General features: G+C 41.4%; 1 protein-coding gene across 9 annotated transcripts in view; it reads left to right on the forward strand.

Annotated features, from left to right (window-relative positions):
• Nucleotides 1-23,509, forward strand: part of RAPGEF1 (Rap guanine nucleotide exchange factor 1) — a 132,111-nt gene that overhangs the window by 46,674 nt on the left and 61,928 nt on the right. For 8 of the 9 annotated variants that reach the window (XM_050926608.1, XM_050926613.1, XM_050926614.1 and 5 more), the window contains exons 2-6: nt 3,816-3,955; nt 10,523-10,701; nt 14,165-14,321; nt 21,048-21,136; nt 21,538-21,690. In XM_050926608.1, coding sequence (XP_050782565.1) covers nt 3,816-3,955; nt 10,523-10,701; nt 14,165-14,321; nt 21,048-21,136; nt 21,538-21,690 — 718 coding nt within the window. Of the gene's footprint in view, nt 1-3,815; nt 3,971-10,522; nt 10,702-14,164; nt 14,322-21,047; nt 21,137-21,537; nt 21,691-23,509 lie in introns of those variants that run through there. The other variant, XM_050926611.1, reaches the window with a different exon arrangement.

The raw sequence follows: 23,509 nt of genomic DNA on the forward strand, positions 1-23,509 counted from the left end.
CGTCCAGCCCTTTCTGTTAATGACATGTATCTAACCCAGCCACATCTAGCCCGTTTGACATCACTGGGCTGAGTAATAAATAGATTGTTCCATGCACTGTCTCATGTGCAGAAATGTACTGGTGGATGGAACCACCAGAAACACTGAAAACCTGTTTTCCAACTTTTCTGGCCTCTGTAAAAAACCTTAAAAGGCATACTTTTATGTTACATTAGCCTTTGTCTACATTCGATCAAACTGATCTCTGACTTCACTGGTGTCACTCCTGGGGTACACGTGCTTGTTGCATTGAACCAGACTTGGGTTATGAGGTTCTCATATGGTGTCTTTTATTGATTGAGGGCTGGGGAAGTGGGATTTTCCTTTTCATTTGCTGATTTACTTAAGTGATTGGTATGGATGAAGGAATATAACAGGTGGTGACTCTCATGTTATGAATATGAATAGCTGAATATTCTGCCTGTATTGTAAAGCTGTATATTATAGTTATAGCTTGAATGGTCTTACTCCCCCACAAAAAAAAACCCCGTGTTGTTAGAAGGGAGAGAAATGTAATTTGACCTGTCAAAATCAGCTTTTCAAAATTTACGTTTAGTTTAAACACCCCTCTCCTGTGGGAACAATAGATAGTTATTTTTAGTTTCTAAAAAAGACTTAACTCTGACCTCCTAGCTTTCTGAAGTTATGAGTGACTGACTGACTAAACCTTTCCTGGAAAGTTGAATCTGCTGTCTAATCGATTGATTGGATTTCTTTAGCTCACACCACTTTATCTAGTAGGTTTCTTTCATTCCTTCCTTCCTTCCTCTGTTACATAAGAACGACCATACTTGATCAGACCAAAGGTCCATCTAGCCCAGTGTCCTGTCTTCTGACAGTGGCCATTGCCAGGTGTCCCAGAGGTAATGAACAGAACAGGTAGTCATCAAGTGATCCATTCCCTGTCTCTCATTCCCAACTTCTAGAAAACAGAGGCTAGGGACACCATCCCTGCCCATTCTGGCTAATAGTCATGGATGGACTTATCCTCCATTAATTTATCTAGTTTTTTTTTTTTTTAACCCTGTTATAGGCTTGGCCTTCACAACATCCTCTGGCAAGGAGTTCCACAGGTTGACTGTGTGTTGTGTGAAGAAATACTTCTTCTTATTTGTTTTAAACCTGCTGCCTATTAATTTCATTTGGTGACCCCTAGTTCTTGTGTTGTAAGGAGGAGTAAATAACACTTCCTTATTTACTTTCTCCACACCAGTCATGATTTTATAAACCTCAATCATACTCTCCCTCAGTCATCTCTTTTCCAAGCTAAAAAGTCCCAATTTTATTATTCTCTCCTCATACAGAAGCCATGCCATATCCTGATCATTTTTGTTGCCCTTTTCAGAACTTTTTCCAATTCCAGTATATCTTTTCTGAGATGGGACGACCACATCTATATGCAGTATTCAAGGTGTGGGCGTACCATGGATTTATATAGAGGGAATATGATATTTTCTGTCTTCTTATCTATCCCTTTCTTAATGATCCCCTTAATGTTCACTTCTGTGACTGCCACTGCACATTGAGTGGATGTTTTCACAGAACTATCCACAATGACTCCAAAATCTCTTTCTTTAGTGGTAACAGATAATTTAGACTCCGTCATTTTATATGTATAGTTGGGATTATGTTTTCCAACATGCATTTCTTTGCATTTATTGATTAAGTTAATTGGTATATGAAAATGAGGATGGAAAGTTGAAAGATGTTTTTATGGACCATTCAAAGGCACACTGCACACTTTAAAATCCTAATAACTTAGGTCTAAATTTTCAAATTTAATTAGTTAAGATTAGGCACCTAAATAAGTGACTTGATTGTCAGAGGTGCTGATCGCTCACTGAAATTAATGAGAGCTGAGTGGACTCAGCAACTTTGATAATTAATCCACTTTTATTTAAACTGCTCAATCTGGATTTGAATGCCTGTACTAAGTACCTAAATTTGAAAAATAAGAAGAGCCTTAAGTTTAACAAATTCCTGCAGTGTTCCAATGCTAAATTTTACTTTTCACCATATATGCTGCTTTATATTTTTCAACTTTATGAACTTGGACAAGGAGCATAGACTGGTCAGATTCTCGCTTTTCTCCCCTACTTTGTCTAGTCAATTTCAGTTTCTCCTGCAGTAGTAAGCAGGCTGTAATGTTTAGGTTGCACACAGTACAGAGATTGTGTGTCTGTATGTTGGGGGTGACCCAGTTTCTGCTGAGGTTTTTAAGATAAATTTGTTTGAAATATTTCTCTTGATCTCAGGTTTTGTAAAAGCTTATTTCTACAGAGAGTGTATTTTTGGCCTGATAGTGTCCCTAGAATGTTGTGTGAGGTGGCATATTTGTGTTCAGACTTAAGTACTGACAGGAGGGCAGCTACTAGAGATCCAGTTACTCTACTAGAATAGATGGTAACTAGTGACCACTGAGCATCAGCTAACAGGGTGCCTGTAAAATTGTGACCCATGACTTCATTAGTTGGAGTTTTTGCTCTGGTGAAGGTGGGAACAGAGGAGACTAAAATCTGCCTTCCTGATGATAGTTAGTAATGCTTAATTATCTTTAAAGGGAGGCGGTAAGCCCAGGTTCTTTCCCCTGAGTTGTGGTTAGTGCTTTCTGAATGTAGAAGCAGTGCTAATGCAGCTATGTGGTATTTAGCTGCTGAATGCTAGATTTGACTCAGCAGCCTACTCTATTTGTAGTCTCTACGCTAACGAGAAGGTGCAGCACTGCACACATGGGAGATGTCGCTGTTGTTCATTATGACCAAGGCAGTCAATTCCCAGATAAGCCAAAAGGGCAAGGGAACGTTCAAGGGAAAGTGTTTACCTTTGCAGATAATGTACGGGAAGGCAAGTTTACTGTTTGCTGTCAGAGTTGTCTGGCTCACTACAAGAGCAATTCGTACCTTTCCTATTAAAATGCTGTTTGCTCAAAATACAATCCAAGTTGCTCACTGCCAGGAAGGCAGCTTATAAACTCGCTTCTATTTAGCAGCATAGCTAAACAGTTAAAAAAATCTCATCAGAAAATCCATGTGACAGCATCATAGATCTTTGAGCCTTCCATTTTTCAGACACTCACAAACCTGAAAAAAAGTTGATTTCCACAATCAAAAATGTGTCCTCCAATGAAGAAACTGCTTTACTCAGTCCTCTAATTAAACTGCTTTAGGGTGTACATGTCTGGAGGCAATCTACTCTTTGTATTCTAATGGTCCACCCTGACATGTAGGCCACTGTTTGAACTGAAACCCTTTGGAGATATGAAGATCCAAGTTTTTGGGCAAACTATTCATACAAAACCTTTCAAAGGCCGTGTGTCCTAGGGATGGATGAATGGACTGGAACTCGAGACTTTGCTTCTGTTCCCAGCATTTCCACGGGCCTGTGGGTGACATTGGACAAGTCACTTCATGTGCCTCAGTTTCCCCATCTGTAAAATTGGGGTAATGATATTGCCATTCTTTGTAAAGCACTTTAAGATCTATTGGTAAAAATGCGATGTATAAGAAGTAGCTATCATTATTACTCTGATCCTGATGTAGTACAGGAAAAGCAACCTCATTGTCTTTTTCTCTGAATTTTAGAATAGCTGTATCTGGGGAGAATGGTGGTGGTTATTACACTTGGAAATATAGTTAAATTTATAGAGTGATGTGAATTCTATCAGTGCTGTTTTGTATTCACAGTCTGCTCTTCTAGATAATTTTGTAGCACAACCTGCCTGTTCCCCAAAAAATCTACTCCAGCCTAATAATGTATCTGCCTGTGCTTCTTTCCAGATTCTCAGCGCTCTCATCTCTCCTCTTTCACCATGAAGTTGATGGACAAGTTTCATTCACCAAAAATAAAGCGAACGCCATCAAAGAAAGGAAAACAGGCTGACCTGACAGTGAAAGCCCCAGAGAAGCCAGTGAACAAAGTAAGCTGCTGAATGGTACTGTCTTGATTACAGTCTTGCCAATTCCCTGCCTGTTGAATAGTCTGTACTGTAACTATACTATTTCCTAGAACTGGAAGGAACCTTGAAAGGTCATCGAATCCAGCCCCTTGCCTTCACTAGCAGAACCAAGTACTGATTTTTGCCCCAGATCCCTAAGTGGCCTCCTCAAGGATTGAACTCACAAGCCTGGGTTTAGCAGGCCAATGCTCAAACCACTGAGCTATCCCTCCCCTCATACTATACTGAAATCTGCTGCTCTGGCAGTGTTGCTCTCACTGCATGGGGCTGGTTTTCCTCCAAATAATTTTACAGTTTCCTGAGGTACTCTTCAGAGTTCCTTTCCAGAATAACCGTATAGATGGTCCTTTGTATGTAGTGTAGTTGACTAGAGACACACATAACTTTCCTTTTGAGATCTTGATGAATATTTCTTCCATGAGCATTGAAATGAGTCGTTGTGGAATGCAGTTTATGGCCTGACATTCCCTCCACACACACGCACACCCTATAGTTACACTTACAACTTCCAAATCACTGCCTGACTTCAAGGCGTGTTCCATTAAAATGCAAGCAGATCCTTGAAGCCTGTCCAAAGATGTCCTCAATCTCTGGTAACCCCAACAGAGTGAGTCAAACATATGTATTCAAACAGCTGCTGACTTTCAGCCCACCCTTCCTCAAACCTAAGCTAGCTATTTCAAGCCTTTTAAGAACCGAGATTGCCTTTCTTTCAGGAGGCAATAGCCAGTTGGCTACCAAAGTATTGCCTCCACTCTCATTCTCACCTGGTTGAGCAGACAGAAGAATTTAGCTCTAGTGTTGCTGAGATTTCCATGTTTCAGGTGTAGAATTCAGTCCCAAGTTATTAAGAACAACTGGGATTACTTGTGGTAACTTGCAAGCCCAACAGTTGCTGTTGAGAGACCAATTCAGTGTCCCATACCACCTTTACTAACTTGTTTGGTTTATTCCTTGTGAGGTACAGTAGGATTTATACAGTGGGGTTGAGTGGTGTCTAAAAATGAGACAAGGTAATTGTATCCTAGTACTCTTCATCACCACGTGGAAGACTTGGGTTTACATTCTCTGGGCTGGATTTTGCAGTGGAGGAAGGATATCTGCATCTTGGGAAGATGTGCTAGATTAGAGGTGGACAAACTGTGTAGCCCATATGACCATCCTGCCTGGCCCTTGAGTTCCTGGCAGGGAGGCTAGCCACCTTCCCCTCCCCTGGTGTGCCCCCACCCCTACAGCCTCAGCTCGCCGTGCCGCCAGCACTCTGGGCGACAGGGCTGCGAGCTCCTGCTGGGCAGTGCAGCAGCGTAGCTGGCTTCCTCCGGGCTGTGCGGCTGCCAGTCCTGGTGCTCTGAGCAGCATGGTAAGGGGGCGGGGAGCAGGGGGGTTGGATCGGGGCAGGGGTTCCCAGGGGGCAGTCATGGGACAGGGAGCAGGGGGCGGTTGGATACGTGTGGGAGTCCCAGTGGGTCTGTCAGGGGGCGGGTTGTAAATAGGGGTTGGGATGGTTGGGACAGGGAACAGGGGGGCATTGTATGGGGGGGTGGCTCCCACGTGGGCAGTTAGGTTGGATCGATTGGCAGTTCTGAGGGGGGCAGTCGGGGCAGAAAGTGGGAGGGGGCGGATAGGGGGCGGGGGCCAGGCTGTTCGGGGAGGCACAGCCTTCCCTACCCAGCCCTCCATACAGTTTTGGAACCCCTCAGGCCAAAAAGTTTGCCCACTGCTGTGCTAGAGCATTCACACCAGACTGTTAAGGAGAGAGGGTCACTGGCTTAAAAGGGAGTTACGTCCACTATTGAGGAGAGTAGTTGTAAAGCAGGGGAAATTATGAGGTCTTCAGGGTTCTCACTCATCCTCAGAGTGAGAGAAGGAAAGAATGGGCCTGTAGCAGCCCTCTTGCTGAGAAAAGAGTACAACCTATTACTTGAGAGAGAGAGAGAGAGATGGGGGCTGCTTGTTTACAATCATCCTTGAGAGCTGCCTTGCTAAGATGAAAATCTATTGGTACTTATGTGGTGCCCTGCAGCCAAGAAAGTGCAAATTTTCACACAGATCCCAAATTGTACAGAAACCAAAGAAATCTTTATGACACCAGCACAAAAAAATTCAAACCAGTCCTAATAGTTGTCTTCAAAAAGCAACCATCTGCCAAGTTTCTGCTTTGAATGAATTTACATTTACATGTCTATGGCAAAATAGAGGTTTATTATGGGGACTCATCTGGACCCCCACTGTGGTGTTGCTACCAGGTCCTACTCATATTGGAGCTCTGACATTGAATTCTATGATATAACTTTTTATGTTAGGTGTCCATTAGAGCAGTAACCATTTTGTAAATGGGGGATAAAAATTGTTTTCCAAAAATCTCTGCAATTTTTTTCTTAACGGAGCCTTTCCATTGGTGGACTGGACAGAGGGGGAACAGGAGATAAGAGAGAGAACACTGGTGAGCAGAATAAGTTGTAGTGAAAGTAAATCTGATCTCTAGAGAGCAGAATATGACTAATAAGAGAATATGGTCTATTCTGCAATAGTTGTTTTTTTTAATTGTCGAATCCTCTTTAGAGGGATTATTATTTATTCCAAGGAGATTATAAGAAAGTTAACACATAGTGACTAGTTCAAAGGGTTTTTTTGTAGAGCATTTTTGAGCTCTGTGTGCAATCCAGTGGGCTATTTTCTGGGGAGAATTTGCGCTATTTTATTTGTATTGATTGATTCACTGACATGCATGTAAAACAATGTCATAGCCTTTCCTTTTAATTGATATCTGACAACAAACAGATTAAAACATATTCAAAATAGAAAACATATATATTTACATATGAATGAAAGGCAAGTTTCTTTTGCATTATTTCCCCCAAAGAGCTTAGAGAGCAATATTGGGGAATGACTGACCAGGAATCTGCTGAACATGTAAAAATATTTGTTACAAATCTAGGTGCTGGAAATGCATTATGGGGAAAATGAATCTCACTTGAGGTAATTGTTCAATAGAAAAGACAGCTGAGTTGCTGTTCATGTTGAGTAAATTGGCTATTGTTGGTCTGCATTTAAACTGTAAACCTTGTGACTTGTGAAATGTTGATCTCTGGCTCAGTCCTAATCCATTTTAATGACTGTCTCCAGCTAATTGATTAGTTTGATGGTAGCCAACTGATTAGCTTTGTGGGGGAAGGAAAGGGTGCCCTGGGTCATTATTACAGAGTCTAGATGGAATATAAGGAGAAGTTGACAAATGAGAGATTTTCCTAAGATACATGATGTCAAAAGACAGACCTGACTGAGTAGATTTCATGTCTATGCATGTGCTCTGTCTCTTTAAATCCTGTGGCTAAGTCTCCTACACACTTACAGTAGATAATCTAGCTAGAGTAGAAGCAACAGTACCAAAAGATTAAGTGTAAATTCAAGAATATAGCAAAAACCTATCCAAGTATTAAAAGGATGGTTTATTCCAGATCTAATAGTCAAATGTATGCTGTCACTGGAGCCTATTCAGTTCTATATAGGTGCTTAATCCACGCTCATCACCAAAGTATCTGAGTGCCTAACCCTTTCTAGGTCAGCTGTATCTCATACATAATGCATTTGTAATGATTATTTAAGGGAACCCTTCCAAAATCATGCAATGATATATCTGCATATGTCAGTCAAATGCGAGGGTGAAGGGACTTATTGGTTTGGCTGAGTAGTAAATCTATCCAATTTAATGTCCCAAATGGAGCAAGTGGAACTGCTGTTTTAGTAACTGCAGCCGTTGTAGATCTGCTCTCTTGCCAGTATAAGTTCGCTTATGGGGCAGGTCCACCACAAGAGGAATTTGAAATAAGAGCTTAGTTCAAGTCCCCTGCAGCAATAAGGATGGGAACCCCTACTCACCCGTCTTGGCTGTAGGGATATTTGGTGGATGAGCCTAAGCTATAGCTCATAATGCCTTGGAGCATTTAGACATTTTAGGAGCATTAATCAATATCCATCCCACCAGCTCTCTCTGTACACATCATTGCCCATTATTCCTTGTCTCTAGATTTGTAATTACCCTCAGCATTGCGCTATTTGTTTTGGGCTTGTGCTGGTCTGTTCAGGCTTCTGAGTGTCATGCTGATGGATTTGGCTTCATACTCTTCACATGAAGTTGATCTCTTGTTCAAGCCTGCTGCATACCAATATGACACCTGGTGTTTGTTTCTGTAGTAAGTTTGTTTTATCTGATAGGGTTACCAGGCCCATGCACAACCTTCTGTCAATGGTTCCTTATTCATTATTCCACACTGCCCAAATGTGGACACTTCCCCCTCTGCCAACTGGGAGGGATGTGCTTGGTAGCTCTGGAAACTGGTGGACACTCTATGCACCTGGTGGTGCAAGAGGATCAAGAAGAAGAAAAGGAGGCAGAGTGGCTAAGGGGGATAGAGGACTGGACTGGGCCTAAGGGAACATAAGTTCTATTCCCAGTTTTGCCACTGGCCTGCTGATAGACATTGGGAAAGTCATTTGACCTCTGTGCCTCAGGTTCCCCGTCTGTAAAATGGGGATAATGGTACTGACCTCCTTTGCAAAGCCCTTTAAGAGCAACTGATTAAAAGTTGCTATATAAGTGATATTAAATAATAAAAGTTTGTGTTAGAACTTGCCTAATGATGTTATAACATGTATGGAAATTTAAGCTTGCTTTCTGTAAGGTCAGGTCAGTTGGAACAGCAGCTGAAATACAGCTAAGGGACCAAGTTCATGTTACTAGCCAGTGTTCCTTACGAATGTCTCATCCGAAGTAGTTTGGTCTGCTGGCCCTGTTTTTCAGGAAAGCTGCAGTTTAACAGCTGAAGGGACATGGGGAGGACACAATGCCCATAGGTCATTAATTCTTGAAGCTGAATTTGCTGAAGGGATAATGGATGAAACCTGACTCTGTTAGGCTCTCTGCTCCTTTACTAGCAATGTTTAGTAGTTAATTTAGATCTCCCCCTCAGGAATTTACTGCCAGCATTAATAGACCCTTAGGCACGCTCTGGCAAACTTTAAAAAATATCCTTTACCAGAACTCCATTAAACTGTCATATGCCACCTCTGAATTTCCTTTTCCAAAATTGCTGAGTGCCAGGATGTTGGAGGCATTCTCAAAGCTTTTTCCAGTTGACCCCTTCATTCCTGCCCAATTCATTCACCGATGCCAAAATCTCTCATTTGTGGTGTGACAGTTCATCCCCTTCATGATTTCCTTCATTCCAGCAGCATTGCTGAGTGAATAGGGCTTTTTATTTATGAATGGAACATCTGATACTAGAGCCCTTAATCACATGAGTAGCCCTATTGAAGTTGGTAGAATTACTTGGGATAGGACTGGACACATAGGTATATCTCCATATAGTATATTATTATCTCATAAAACTGGAAGGGATCCCAAAAGGTCATCGGGTCCAGCCGCCTGCTTTCACTAGCAGGACCAAGTACTGCTTGCCCCAAGATCCCTAAGTGGCCTCCTCAAGGATTGAACTCACAGCCCTGGGTTTAGCAGGCCAATGCTCAAACCACCGAGCTATCCCGTATCATTGTAAACATCAGTGATGGAAGTGAAAATATAGGAGTTTGGTTTTGATATTTGTTTGGGGAGTTTGCCTGATTGTGGAATTAATTCTCTCGCTTTTTTCGTTGGATGACCGCTTGCACTAAAATGACTCAAAGTAACATTTTTCAAAAGCGCCTAAGTTCCATTGTCAAAAGCAACTAAATCATTCTGGCCCCTGAGTTCCAATGGGGCTTAGGCTCCTAAATCACTTAGGTTTGAAAATTTTACCCTGAAATGTGTTTACACTGCATTGCATCTTTTTCTATTATTAAACTGCCACAAAAGGAAAGATCAGCAAGGTTCGAAGAGCAAAGTTGTTACCTAACCATTGGCCACTTGAAAATAATTTTTGTTTTATGATTTAAAAATGGGGCACACATTGTGTTTCCATTCCCTTACTTAATTCAAGTAAATAGAATTGTGATCAGATTGGAAAAATCCCTACTGTACTGAAACCAGCTGTTGCCATCCCCTTCCTTGAATCATTCTTGCCATCTGCTCTTAACACGTGTGCATGTCTCACCTGGAAAGCACAGGCTCTCTTTGTCTCTGCTGACTCCAGAGCAGTGTGATAATTCATCAATAAGGTGAGAGCTTTGCTTAAAAATGACTGAGCCTTTCCATTGGTGGACTGGACAGAGCAGAGTTGTTACCTAACCATTGGCCACTTGGGTTTCAGTTTGTACCCAAAATCTTTTTCAGAACTTGCCCATTAAAATAAAATGTCAAAATCTTTGCTATGAATAAATGAGATACTGATTATTTTCCTAGGAGAGTTGGGATTAAACTTGGAAAAGTTTGTGGAGAGGTAAAGCCCATGTGTGCCTCTAATGCAGAAGTTACATCATTGTGCATTGTTGGGTTCACTGCATACCAGGTGAATTAAAATAACGTTCATTTAAAAAAAAAAAAGACATTCTGTAATCTCTTCTTCCCCTCTATCCCCAACCTTTTTCCTTTAGAATTTAACTTGGCTTGAGGAGAAGGAAAAGGAGGTTGTAAGTGCATTGCGCTATTTTAAAACCATTGTGGACAAAATGGCAATTGACAAGAAAGTACTGGAGATGCTGCCAGGTTCAGCAAGTAAAGTGCTGGAGGCCATCTTACCGCTGGTCCAAGTAGACCCTCGGATTCAGCAAAGGTAAGTTTCCCTCTGGGGGAATTGTGATGGGGGAATGCCTGGCAATTTGTATTGTTTTGAAAAATCTTGGCACACAAGTGGCATGAAATGCTGCTGTTGCTAATTATTAGGAAAAAACAGTGGCTGATTTACAAGGCACCTTTCAAACATAAGTCTAAAAGCAAGTTCCCTGCTGCAAAGAGACTACAACATACAGTAGATAAGACAAACCAGATGTTGGACAGCAGATTAGGAAAGAGAGAGCAAAAAGAGTTGGTTTGCGAGAAGAAGGAATGATTGATTCCTAGAAGTGAGTTTGAAATGAGAGAGGACAGGGATGTGGGGCATAGTTCGAAACAGCAGAGACTTTTAGTGGAAGAAAGTTCATTGCTTGATAGCAGGCAGCTGACATTCACAGAGATTCTGCCTCAGATGCTGTGCCCTCACTGCAGCTAGCATCACTAGCAAGCCAAAAGCAATGAAGGCAGACTGCTTTTGGCTGCAAGTGAGCACATCCACAAGGTATTTATGGGTGAAATTCTTCCACTTCTGCATTAGAAAAGTCTTCAACACGTATTGTAAATTGCCTGTTTGGACTTTGTTGAGTCAAATTCAGACCTGGTGTAAGCAGATGCAGCTCCATTGACTTCAGAACAATACATGATCTGGATTCGTTCCAGGATGCGCACTCCTCTTTAGTAGATTATCTGTGACTCAGTTCCGCATTAAATCTTACACAGTTGTACAGTGAGTTCGAGGCCAGAAGGAATCTAGTGAGTTGCCAAGGCCACTAGCTCAGCTTGGATTATAAAAACTGTGGACTCTTCAAGCCACAGGCCAGAGCTATAGCTGCTAGATCACACAATCTTCCAGACTTCTGGAGCAGCTGCTTAAAAAACAAACTGCAACAGAACCCACCATTAAATAATGTTGTATAAACAAAACAGCACAAAAATATATTGGAAAATGCAGATGTGAGTCCTGAAATCCTGAGAGATTTCATGCTGTTTTTGTATATTTTCCCACTGAATATCTCCAAATGCAGCTACATTTTCATATAGAATGCCTCTTTGGTTTTATTTTCAAGAGCCTTTTTTAAAAGCTGTCCAGTTGAACTTACCACCTGTGAAGCCTCAGTTACTGATGAGTCTCAGAGGCTGGCAGGAAAAAGAACTGGTGTGATCTTCAGAGATGAAGAAATGACCGTATCCCTTACAGCACCACACTCTAAAGCCAGCCACGGTAGGGGTGGTGTTACCTACTCTGCTGAGAGCCTTCAGAGTCTAGGGTTTAACTGCATTTAGTGAGGGAACATCTGGGGAAGAATTAACTCAATTGGAGTTAGAGCAAAACTGAATTTGGCACTTGGTTATTAACTTCCACTAGTTTAGGAGAGGTATCACTCCTGTATGAAAGAATATGGGCTAACCCTGTCCTTATTTGCATAAATCAGGCACAGTAAGGCCTTGTGAAAGGAAAAGGACAGCTGGTAAGAGTGGAGCCAGCCTGTAGACAAAGGTGTTCCTACTGTACCTGGCCATTATGACGGGTCAAGAGAAAATGGATAAAGATCAGAGTGGCAGCTGAGGTAAAGGAGTACCATTTTAGGTTTAGTTCGTAGAGCTACAGAGAGCAATAGCTGTTGAAATTGGAATATTATTCAGGTTTTTTGAGACCCAGTGTTCCTTTAGCTGCTATCAAGTTTCCCACAGCCATTAGATTCCTGACAAGCACCTGCTTTCACTTAATCAAATAAAAAGTCCCTTAACTTGTGTCAAGAGATCATGTAAAATGTCAGAGAGTATCTTTAGGATAGAAAATGTCATCTTTGTGTAGTCAATCATTTTCTGATTCATGTCTCCACAGGGCATGTGTTGAATTAGTTTACCTTACTGGGGAGACTGAAATGCAGTATATGTCTTGGAACACAAATACTCTCTGAGCTGCCCTCTCAACCCCAGGCAGTTAGATGAGGAGAGCTGGCAGCTGGATGTCAGAATCTAGCCTTTCAGCAGGGAGCTTCCATGATCAGTATGGGCTATAGTCAGGTGGTCTTTTTCACTGTGTAATGACCTCCTCCAGTAGACAGTGTTAGGGCAGGAATCCTGTATGCATGTTCTAGCGAGTTTAGCCCCATGCAGTTAGTGAGGATTTGGCAGTCTCATTAAGCAGCGCCCTTTCATGCTGTACCTACGTATCTTACTCCTTTCAAGTAGTGGCAAGGCACAAAGGGAGATTTTGATGTTGAATTCCCCTCAAGAAAAATGTGCGAGGATGGGTTGTTATGCAAGAAAGCCACCCAATTGTTGTTGAATTCCTTTTTGGCTTTCAAGGAAGCATTTGCATCAAGGAAAAAAAAATTACATCTAGTACAAAGTGGGCTTTTCAGTTACTGCCTTCTTAGAAGGAAGTGTATTGAAGATTAATGGTAAAGAAATCAAAGCTTTGGAAAGAGTCAGGGGAGAGACCTATTTAGAAAACATCTACTTCCTAGCTAACTTCTCTTGAAACGAGACAGAATACTGACAAGCACCATCGTTGTGAAAAATGTACTCTCCATTCTTTGCAGTCCTCCCTGTGAAGTTTTGGAATAGTTCATTACCCACCTACGGCTTGATTCTGCAAACTTCATTTACCCAAGGAATCTCATTGAAGTTTATGGGCTTGATTCTCCTCTCAATAACACCAGTCATTAAATCACTGGAGAGACACCAGCAGAATCATGCAGTTGGGAATACTTATGTGAGTCAGGGTTGCAGGACCACATCCCTCTGTTGTCCTGATGTATCTTGAAAACATCTTTCCTGTTTGTGATGAAGCTTCAGATTAACATGTTTGTTAAAAATGACTATTAGGTCTTTATTGAAACATCATAAAGTGTCAGCACACCTTGTTTATTAGTGACATTTTCAGACCTGGTAGAGCTAAACCTTATAAGTAGTTTTGTTACAATTTTATTTAGTTCTTCCTTTTTTTTCCCAATAATTGTTTTTTTTCTTCTTCTTCTTCTTCACAAAAATGGCTTTAGTGCTATTCTACCTTTAAAAAAGCCAAAACTGAAATTCATTCACTCAGAGCATTCAGAACCAAACTGTTGTGCACAGACAGTGTCGGAAGAAAACTTTTCATAAGGAACGCAAGTTTAGTTCTACATTTCCAAGGAGTAAGAACAGTCAGAAACTTATTCTCAAAACTGTGAAAACATACCTTAATACCATTGTTTCAACAGCTACTTGAGAACTAGTAGTGTGACTGGAAAAGACGTGAAATCCATGTGTCGTCTTGGTCCTACATAAACACAAATTCCTGAAGAGGGAGTTAAACAGAAGAAAAATTCAAATAGGGCACAGTGGAATTTTTACCTTTTGCTAACACACAACATTTGTTTAAAAATAAATTGTGGGATCGGCAGTAATTTCTCTATTAAGATAATTGTGCCATATTTTCTTTTTATTATCTCTTGAACTCATTTTTTCTACTCCAGTTCTGCCATCTCTTCCTGCTATAGCCGGGTGTACCAAAGTCTGGGAAACCTGATTCGTTGGTCTGATCAGGTGATGCTGGAGGGGGTGAACTCAGAAGACAAGGAGATGGTGACCACAGTGAAGGGTGTCATTAAAGCTGTTCTGGACGGAGTCAAGGTATGATATGCTAGATACTGCATGCTATAGATAGTATAAGGTATTCATCTTTTCTAAAAGTTTTTTTTGGAGGATAAAGACAACATGTAAAACATAAAAATACTGTTCTTAACATGAATAAATTCTTATCTCAGAAATCTACTACAGCGTAAATGAGATTGCCTTATCTGGTGCATTCCTTAAGGATCAGCACAAATGGTTAGCGCAACAATGCATGCTGATGTTGGTTGCTACTGCCAGTCCCTTTATTGTATTAAATTTTTAGTGATCCTTCCCCATTCCGAATGCAGCTTACAGGTTGGAGTTCACATATTTTCTGTCTAGACAAAGGGTAATGGAAATGTTTCCCGTTAATGCTCGGAGAGAATCAAGGATGCCATCCTCCACCTTTAACATTAATGAAAAGGTATGAATCAGTAGTATGATGCTGCAATTCCTTGTCACTGGGGGCTGGTGACTGAAGCTAGGCTACGGTCGATTGTTTTGGAGGTTTGGTTTGCACAGGCAGTAGAAAGTTCTGTATCCTGTGTGTGACCTTTTTGGGACACCCTTTCTCCCATCTCTGCCTGAAAAAGCTACCAGCATGCCTCCCACCTCCCAGTGCATTTTTGTCATCCATGTTTCTCCTTACCGTGTCCCAGGCCTTTCCCCACCTTTGCTGATGTTGTGCAGCCCAGTCACTCTAGCAGCCTCTCTGCTAGGTCCTACCACCCTTGAATTAGATGTTTGAACACCCTGGAGCTTTATGTTCAGGGTCTCTTGTCAAAGGCCCCCGGGCACTAGCAAAGAGGTTGTTATATGTGTTGGAACTGTATTTTGAAAGGCAGGGACATCTGAAGTGCAGAAAGAGGGAATTAAGCCTCTTATGCCAAACTGAATCAGACCTCTAAAGATCTGTTTAAAGGCTCAAGGACTGAGGTACAGTTGGGGTAGGCTCTTATTCCAGCTGATCCACTTAACTCATTCTTATTTCCTTAGAAAATCATATAGTAATAATTAATTAATATGTAGCTCTTATTAGCACTTCTCATCAGTAGGTCTCAAAGCACTTTACAAAAGAGATCAGTATCATCATCCCCAGTTTACAGATGGGGCAACTGAGGAACAGAGAGTGGCAGTAACTTGCCCATGTCACCTAGCAGGCCAGTGGCAGAGCCAAGAATAGAACCCAGGTCTTCTGAGTCCCCATCTAGTGCTCTATCTGTTGGGTCATGCTGCCATCTTTTTATCGTGCTCAAACTTGGCTTAGTTTCTGTTACGATTCACTTTCACACAGAGTTCCAAGCATCTAGTGGGCTTTGGTCATCGCCAGAAGTGTTGGTGAGCATCCATCTTTCATGTCATGCACTTTAGTTAGTAAAAATAATCCTATTAGTTCTGAAGGCTTTTAAAGTTATTTATTTGAAACAAAATGTTCCCATCATCCAGAGAAATCACATTTCCAGCATTGTTCTGCATGTTATGCCCCTTAAACTTAGGCACCAAATATCACCTAAAATGAGTGTTTAACTCTCTGAGTGAGATAGGAGGGGAAAAGCTTGGGTGCAGAACTGTAGGGACAGAGCCTCAGCTGGTGTAAATTATCAGAGGTCCCTGGACTTCAATGGCACTGGGACAATTTTCACCTCCTGAGGATTTGCCCCATAGTATCCAAACAGCCCCACAAATAGGGGAGGGAGCGAAACACTGGCTTTGACCTTGTTCAGATCTATATAGTCCTATGCAGACTGTGTGTGTGTGTGTGTGTGTGGACTCGTCCTGTGCAGACCTGTGTCACTACACAGGTATAGATAAAAGTTGTGTGTGCAGACCCACTGCATAGAAATACCAACTTGGTTTTAATTTAAACCAGTACCTTAAATATCTGGTATCTGTACTCTTGGCTAGAAAGAAGACAGACTTTCAGTGTAAGTGCGTGTAAGAGACATGAAAGCATCTCTTACTGTGTGGGAAGTGGGGAATTATTTTAGAAGAGCCAAGTTGACCATGGTATCTGGAAGCAGGAAGTGAGAAATTGGACACTTCTCTACTGCCTGGAGCGATTTCTGTAACATTAGTAAAATCTCCATCAAATCCCAGTTCTACATTTTAGTGCTTACTTCCCTCTTCATTCTCAGTATTGTGCTTGGGACAGCCTGCCCCTTTGTATTATTTGCTGTGTTCATCTCAGGTTTGGTTATTTATAGCAAGCAAAATTCCCTTTTATGATTACACCATTTAAAAAAAAAATCCATCTCATTTTGGAATTTCCAGTTTGCTGAAGTAGCAGGGAGTGCAGAGATAGCAGTAATTACACATGATTAAAACTGACAGGAGCCTTTTTACAGTTCTGATAAGGAGTAGCTTGATGTGCATCTGGCCCAGTTGCTTAACCCTCTGTGTGATGAACTAAAGACCTGTGACTGAGTCTTGGGCCTCTGACTCCTGGGTTAACGGATGCGAGGGAGGGAGAAAGTAGAGGTATGGAAAACCTGGTGGTGGTTGGTAATGTTTTCAAAATTTAAAGCACCATTGACTGGTTTCAAAGGGACAACTTTTAATGCTTGCCTGGAATTTTGCGGTAAGGACATGGGAGCTGGTGGGATCCTCAGACTTAGAGCTGGGTGAATAACTGATTTTTTGCTTTGGTCACAATTCCAAAAAATTGGGGAAACGTATCAGTTTGGGTTGAACTGAATCTGAATTTTTTGATGACTTGAAAAAGTTTGCCCAAAGTGGGGATTTGATCAAAGGTCTACATCTCAGGTGCGTGCCCTTATAACTTAGCTAAAGCTTATGAGGCGTGACAGTAGTGTCAATGCCATCACCATGTCACTGTCCTCCTTCTCTTCTGACCATTTTGTGAATGTCTGAAAGTATTTGTGTCAAATGTGTGACTAGTTTTGGGTCAACCAAAACTGCGTTTTTCTTTGAATGATCCATCTGCAAAACTGCACACAGCTCTATTCAGATATGCGTTCATTTGAGACTTGGAGGGACTGGGAAATAACAGAGCAACGGAATTATGGGCTACTCCAGAATGTTGTCACTCCTATGTCATGTCCATGCATGTGATGAGAGGTATTTAATTTCCGCAGTAATGGTCTGAAATATTCTTAGCAGTGCTTTAAAGCCTCAATTGAGATTGTTTTCCCCGATATGATCTCTAAATTCCCATATGCAAAAGAGGCTTGTCTCTTGTTATAAAGCAGTGAAAGGGAAAATTGGCTAAGCACGTTAATCTCTGGAGGCTGAAAGTTGTCAGCATTGTGGCAGCGGTCGCCAGTGACACAAACCTCCCTATCGTTCAACTCGAGTTGGTTAGGTTTATTAAACACAGTGGAGGAGGAGAAAAGAGGAAATTCATCAGCAGATTTACCTTCGCTGTTCCAAGAGCCTCTCAGGCATATTTCAGCTTTTGGTTTAACTACCATTCATTTCATTTAGTTTTCTTTTATGCATTATGTGGTCATTGATCATGCTCATAAATGCCTGATAAAGGGCCTGATCCAAAGTATTTTGAATTCTGTTGGAGTCTTTCCAGTGACTTCATCAACAGTTGATCTGGTCCAGAATGCACAGAGGCAGCAATCAAGTGAGTCACCTCTCAATCTTGATCATAACTTGGTACTTGAAATGCCAGCTGCGGCACAACCCCTTTTACAGCTCTATGTTAGTAGGAGTAATGGATGTGATGATGTCACTGCATGGTTGCCAAAAAACCTAGCATTTGGGAACTGAAAATCCTTATGGGATCCCAGTTTCCAAAATCCCACTGATGCTTTTCCTTGTGCTTCTGTACAAATGGTAAAGGGAACTGCAAAGCTAAAGTGGAGTTCAGTCTATATTTCTCTAATAATCCCCAGTACCCTGGTTGTAGGCAGGCACTCAACACAGAAATAAGTTTTAACTAATGTGTTTTTAATTCTTTTCCTCCTTTGTAAGATTCCCTCTTGTACTTTAGATTTGTGGTACTTGTCTGGGATGTCCCAGAGTGACACTTCCTTAAGAGAATTGCCAGCAAGATTTCAGAGCCTGAGGGGAATCAGATTTTTAGAAAGTTAGTTAAAACTTGTGTTGTGTGCCCCTTTAGCAGAGGGGACATTCAGCAGAGAAATCTGAGATTAACTCAATGTTCGCAACCTCGCAGTTCCTCTTTAATTGAGGGTGTTTGAGTATTACAGTTTTTGTGCAGTGTTTCCACTGTATATCAGCACAGTGTAATTTATAGATACAGTCATAAGCCCTGAAGCTCTGTTGCTACCCAGTTCAAATTATTAACACTTAGACAGACATGGCCTGCCCTGGGTGAGGGCAGGGCCTGTTAGAGAAGGGGTTAACTATGGTTTCCTTAATCCTGGACTTTCTTTCATCCTTGGCAGACATGAGCCTTGCACTTTCCACTGAACTCTGCTCACTGTAGGGGTGGTTCTTCCATCTGTCCTAGATAGGAGCCGCTTTGTAGCACCAGCCATATCAGACACGCATGCTCTATCTGCTCCTGCATCCTGTTTTATTCAGCATATGTTGTCTCTCTAGGGCTGACATCTCTAAAGCTGAGCGTTTTGCTCTACTCTTGATAGGTGTCCAGCCTTACGCAAGGCAGATTGATTTTGAGCACAAACCAGTTATGTAAACATAACTCCCAGTACCAAAACAGTCTGTAATGGGCTCATCGTCTTGTTGATGCATGTTCATAGCATGTATAGTACATTGCTGTTTGTTCCTCTCGTTGAGCACATGTTGTCCCTTAGAAGTTTAGATTTTGTAGAGTCACTTGAATTGACTCTTTTCCTCAGTAGGATGATGGCGATGACGTTGTAATCGTGTTTGCTCATGTTTTATGAAGCACTGACAGTTGTTTTCTAACTCATCAGTTTGGGATGTGCAGATGTTAGCTGAATTTCAGGTTGCTGTAAAAAAATTAGTTCTTTGCATCTTCCTTTGAATAACGTGCAGGGGAGCCAATGAGATCTGACAGCACTCATAGTTATCCAGTTTGATTGGACCAGGGCACATGTTTATAGCTTTGAGCAACAGATCTATTTGTCTGCCTCTAACTGCCATAAAATGTGCTCTCCACTATAATGGCATTGTTGGAGCATGAGTTATTGTTTTGACTGCTAGCAGACTTATAGTTCAGGATTATCATGCCCTTATCTCTTTATCCACAGTCTTATCTGTTATAGCCAGATTGACAGTACAGAAGTTCTCTATATGATCATGAAACTTCCATAACTGCAGTATTGAAGGACACAGGGCTTTTAACAAATTTAACTGTACATTTAACTCAGAAAGCTGAAGGGAATCCTATGGAAAACTAAATCATACTTTCTAATAGTTACATATCTATACTTTATTTATAAAACTTAAAACAATTTCATTCTTTTATTGGTTGGCCAAAGTGAGGTCCTACACTCAACTTTATTCATATTCTGTTGTTTGACAGCTTACTTGCATTTCAGGTAAAATTGATAACGTGGCTTAGTGAACACCTGTATTTGGAGGCTGGATTAGTCACCAGTGTAAGCGAGGTTGCCTTATAGTCTTATCTCAACAGAGTTATTGGCTCATCTCCTTTGAGGTGCTGTTAGCCAGTCTCTGAAGTGTGATTCAGAGAGCTTAGGAAGGAGGTTAGCTTATTTCTCACTAAATGGAGTTCTTTGAAGTTTCCTTCACTATATGTGAACAGATAGCTCCTTCTGGGTTAATCTTTTTTTTTTTTTTAGTAGATTAATAGATCCCAAGGCCAGAAGGAACCATTGTGATCATCTTGTCTGACCTTCTGTATAACACAGCCCAGAGAACTTCCCCAAAATAATTGCTAGCACATGTCATTTAGAAAAACATCCAGTCTTGATTTTAAAATCCTCTATGATGGAGGGGATTGTGCGTAGTGCACGGCTGCTGGCTGCCTCAGTGCCACTTTAAGCTTCACTAGCTAAAGGCTCTGACGCCCATATACAGGTGGGCATAGGAAGGCCCAATCTGGGTGTGTCTACAGGAGATGTTGTCCACGACCTCCAGTTACTAGTGAACCCATTTGACATGTCTGGTTTTTTGGAGACAGTAGAGTGGCTTATTTTCCTCTGGCCTGGGACAAAATGGACATCTGGTCTTTTGGGCTCAACTTTCTTATTTTGAATGTGTTTTCATTTACAACTGGAAATTTAAATCCATGCAGAAATACATGGTACGAAGATGTGTGCCACTTTCTCGTTCCTCCATGTCTTGGTCTCCAGTGTTGATGGGGTGAATGATGTTGCTAGTAAAGCCCATTTCAAGTGAAAAGAGAAGTGGTAAAAGTAGGAGGCAGGGAAGATGGCATATCCAAGCCAGGAATCCCACTAGCAGCTCTGGTTGTGAAGGGTCGCAGTGATTAGGAGAAAGCTCTCTGTTTAGAAACTAGTTCCAGAAGGTCCTTGCTAAGTGCTGCTGCTGACTGGTGAGATCTATTGTGAATTCCAACATTTTGCAAATTAGCAAGGTAAATCAACAGAAAAGCAGGCTTTGCATTACAGAATATAATGTGTTCTTTTCTTTGGAGAACTGCCATTTCTTTTAGCTAATTATAATATTTCATAGTATGCTAGCGTTGCAATATGAAGAAGATTTGACACCTTGCTACATGATATGACACCTTGCTACAGGTTGCTTCCTGAGAGGAGCAGAAAGATTACTATTACTGTGCTACATTTTAGCAAAGGTCAATGGTAGTTATCCCTGCTGTTTTTTGCCTGTATATAGGAGCTGGTCAGACTCACAATAGAGAAGCAGGAACATCCGTCTCCCACAAGCCCAGTTAAACCCAGTTTACCAGCATGTAAATCTGACAGGTGGGTCACCAACAAATGTTTTATTGGGGTGTTTATATATAAATAGACAGTCACGTATCTTGATGTCTACATGTGGGTTGATTTCTTGCCCCTGGTAGCTGAATACTTTTGGGCCAGGATCTGGCGAACTTCCTCACTCAGGGAAGTACCATACTCCTCAGGGAGTCGTATTGATTGCAGTGGGGCTACTTGAGAAGTAAGGTGCTCCTCAGTGGGAGGAAGGATGCTGAAATCTGGCAACAAGAAATCATTTGCATTTTACATTGTGGATACATACGGAGTTTTGCTTGAAGATAGTATTTTTTGTATTTCACTATTATTTCTTCTAAATATGTATTTTAAAGTATACTTATAAATCACATGCAGACAGCATTCTACAAATTGTGCTTTGTGCTTTGCAGCCCCTCAGAGCTTCCCCTGACAGACAGAGAGATGGAGATTCTCAACAAGACAACTAGTATGACTCAGTCTTCTGAGATACTGACTGACTCCATGGACGAAGAGGTTGCCCCTCCCAAACCCCCTCTACCTTGCATTCGCGTGGCAGAAAACAGGTAACCCTGACATGCAGTCTGCCTCTCTTGTATGCTGGTTGCTATAGTATACAACCATATTACATTAGCCTTTCCCAATGTAACTTACACAAATCCTTCTGTTGGTTATAGATGTCCCCTTGTTGTAAATACAACCCTCGCCATTGTAAACCCTTTCTCTGCTATGTTGCATTTCCTTCCCTCCAGGGTGAATTCTTTGAATAACATCGAGTCCCTGGAAAAATGTCTCTCCTTGCAGGACAGTAAGGATTTTAAAAATCCAGGACTATAGCAGTCCTTACTCAACACAGGAAGTGAAGTGACCCTGCTTCATTTCTTTGAGCTTGGGTTTTTTAAAGGTTTATTTGAGTATAAATTGACATTTAAAGAAACTTTGCAAGACCAATGCTGTATTGTGTTTGAGACAGGCCTTACTGCCCCTCTAGACTGGCTTTAGCAGGCTCCTATGGGAGATCGGACTTCTCTAGCACAGTGCATAATGGGGCATGACTTGGATTTAGGGGAGGACTAAATGTCAGGAGTCCTATCACAGGAAACAAACCATAAATGAAGTAATTTATGCCCCTCTTCACTTGTTTGCCTGGGCCATTCAACACATTTTTAAAGTTAATGGAGTTTTAAAATCCACATGCAAATCACCTTCAGGTCTGAAGGGTATGTGTGGTGACAGGTCCTTGTACTAGGAAGCCATAGTTCTATCTTTATTATCATTATTAGTATTTATAGTGCCCCCATCTCCGTGGTATCTTGGTGTACTTCATATGGCTTGCATTTTCCGAAGGGAAATCTGGTGGCAGCTGTGGATAAAGAAAGCTTAATAGGTCTTCATCTGATAAGCGAGTCCAGAATTGCCTATTGGAAGAACCAGAGTCTGAGAGTCAGGATTCCTGAGATCTATTTCCAACTCTGCCACTGGCTTGATTCTTGTTTTGAGCAAGTCCCTTTGTTTGTCTGTACCTTTCTTTTTCCATGTGTAATTTTAGGCCAACACTTCCTTTTGAAAAACACTTTGAGATCCTTTGATGAAAGTGTACACTATGTAAGTGCAAAGCATTCTTATTTAAAAGTACTTGAATGCCTTGGAGGATGACATTTTTCTGTGCTGTTTTAGTTATATCCATATGGAGCTAGGTCAATTCTCATTGAAACCGAAGGGAGTCTTTCTGTTCATTTCAGTGGGCATTTTAGCAGCCCATAATCTGTATAAATGTGTTATAGAAGTATTCTGAAAATATCATGAGTGTAACCATTACAAAAGTATTGGAGATGATTGGAACTCAGCACAAGCTAGTCTGAGATCTCATGAAAAGAAAGATTTGATTTGCAGGATATGTTTTAAGGGGTTTAGTAGGTAATGCATGTTTATGGGCACTGGAGGGAACGTAGATGGCAGGAGATCACAAGGCAGACAAAGATGATCTTGGGTGGATGATGTGTAATCCTGGTTGGACCAAAAGGAATGAGGGGACTGTTCATCCAGAAATATTAGCAGAGGATCATACAGCATGGGCTACCTTCATTGCAAACCTCCAGTAATGGAGATACCACATAAGAAGAAGAATCTACATGCAGTTAGTTGTGTGTTGTTTGGCACATTAAGAAACTGGTGAAAGGGATTCAAACTGTGAAAAAATCATTTTTAACTGTGGTGTCCTTACTCTTTCTAAAAAGTAACCACAAGAAAGTTTCTGCACTCTATTCTGAGAAGCAGGAAAACCCACTCGGCTTCAGCATGTGCATATGCTGTGTACATGTTACAGACTTTACCCCTATAGCCCCAATGCTAGTTGGTGATGTGAAAATGTACCTCATGTGGTTT

The sequence above is a fragment of the Gopherus flavomarginatus genome, chromosome 17 (assembly GCF_025201925.1).
Source record: "Gopherus flavomarginatus isolate rGopFla2 chromosome 17, rGopFla2.mat.asm, whole genome shotgun sequence".
Lineage (NCBI taxonomy): Eukaryota > Metazoa > Chordata > Testudines > Testudinidae > Gopherus > Gopherus flavomarginatus.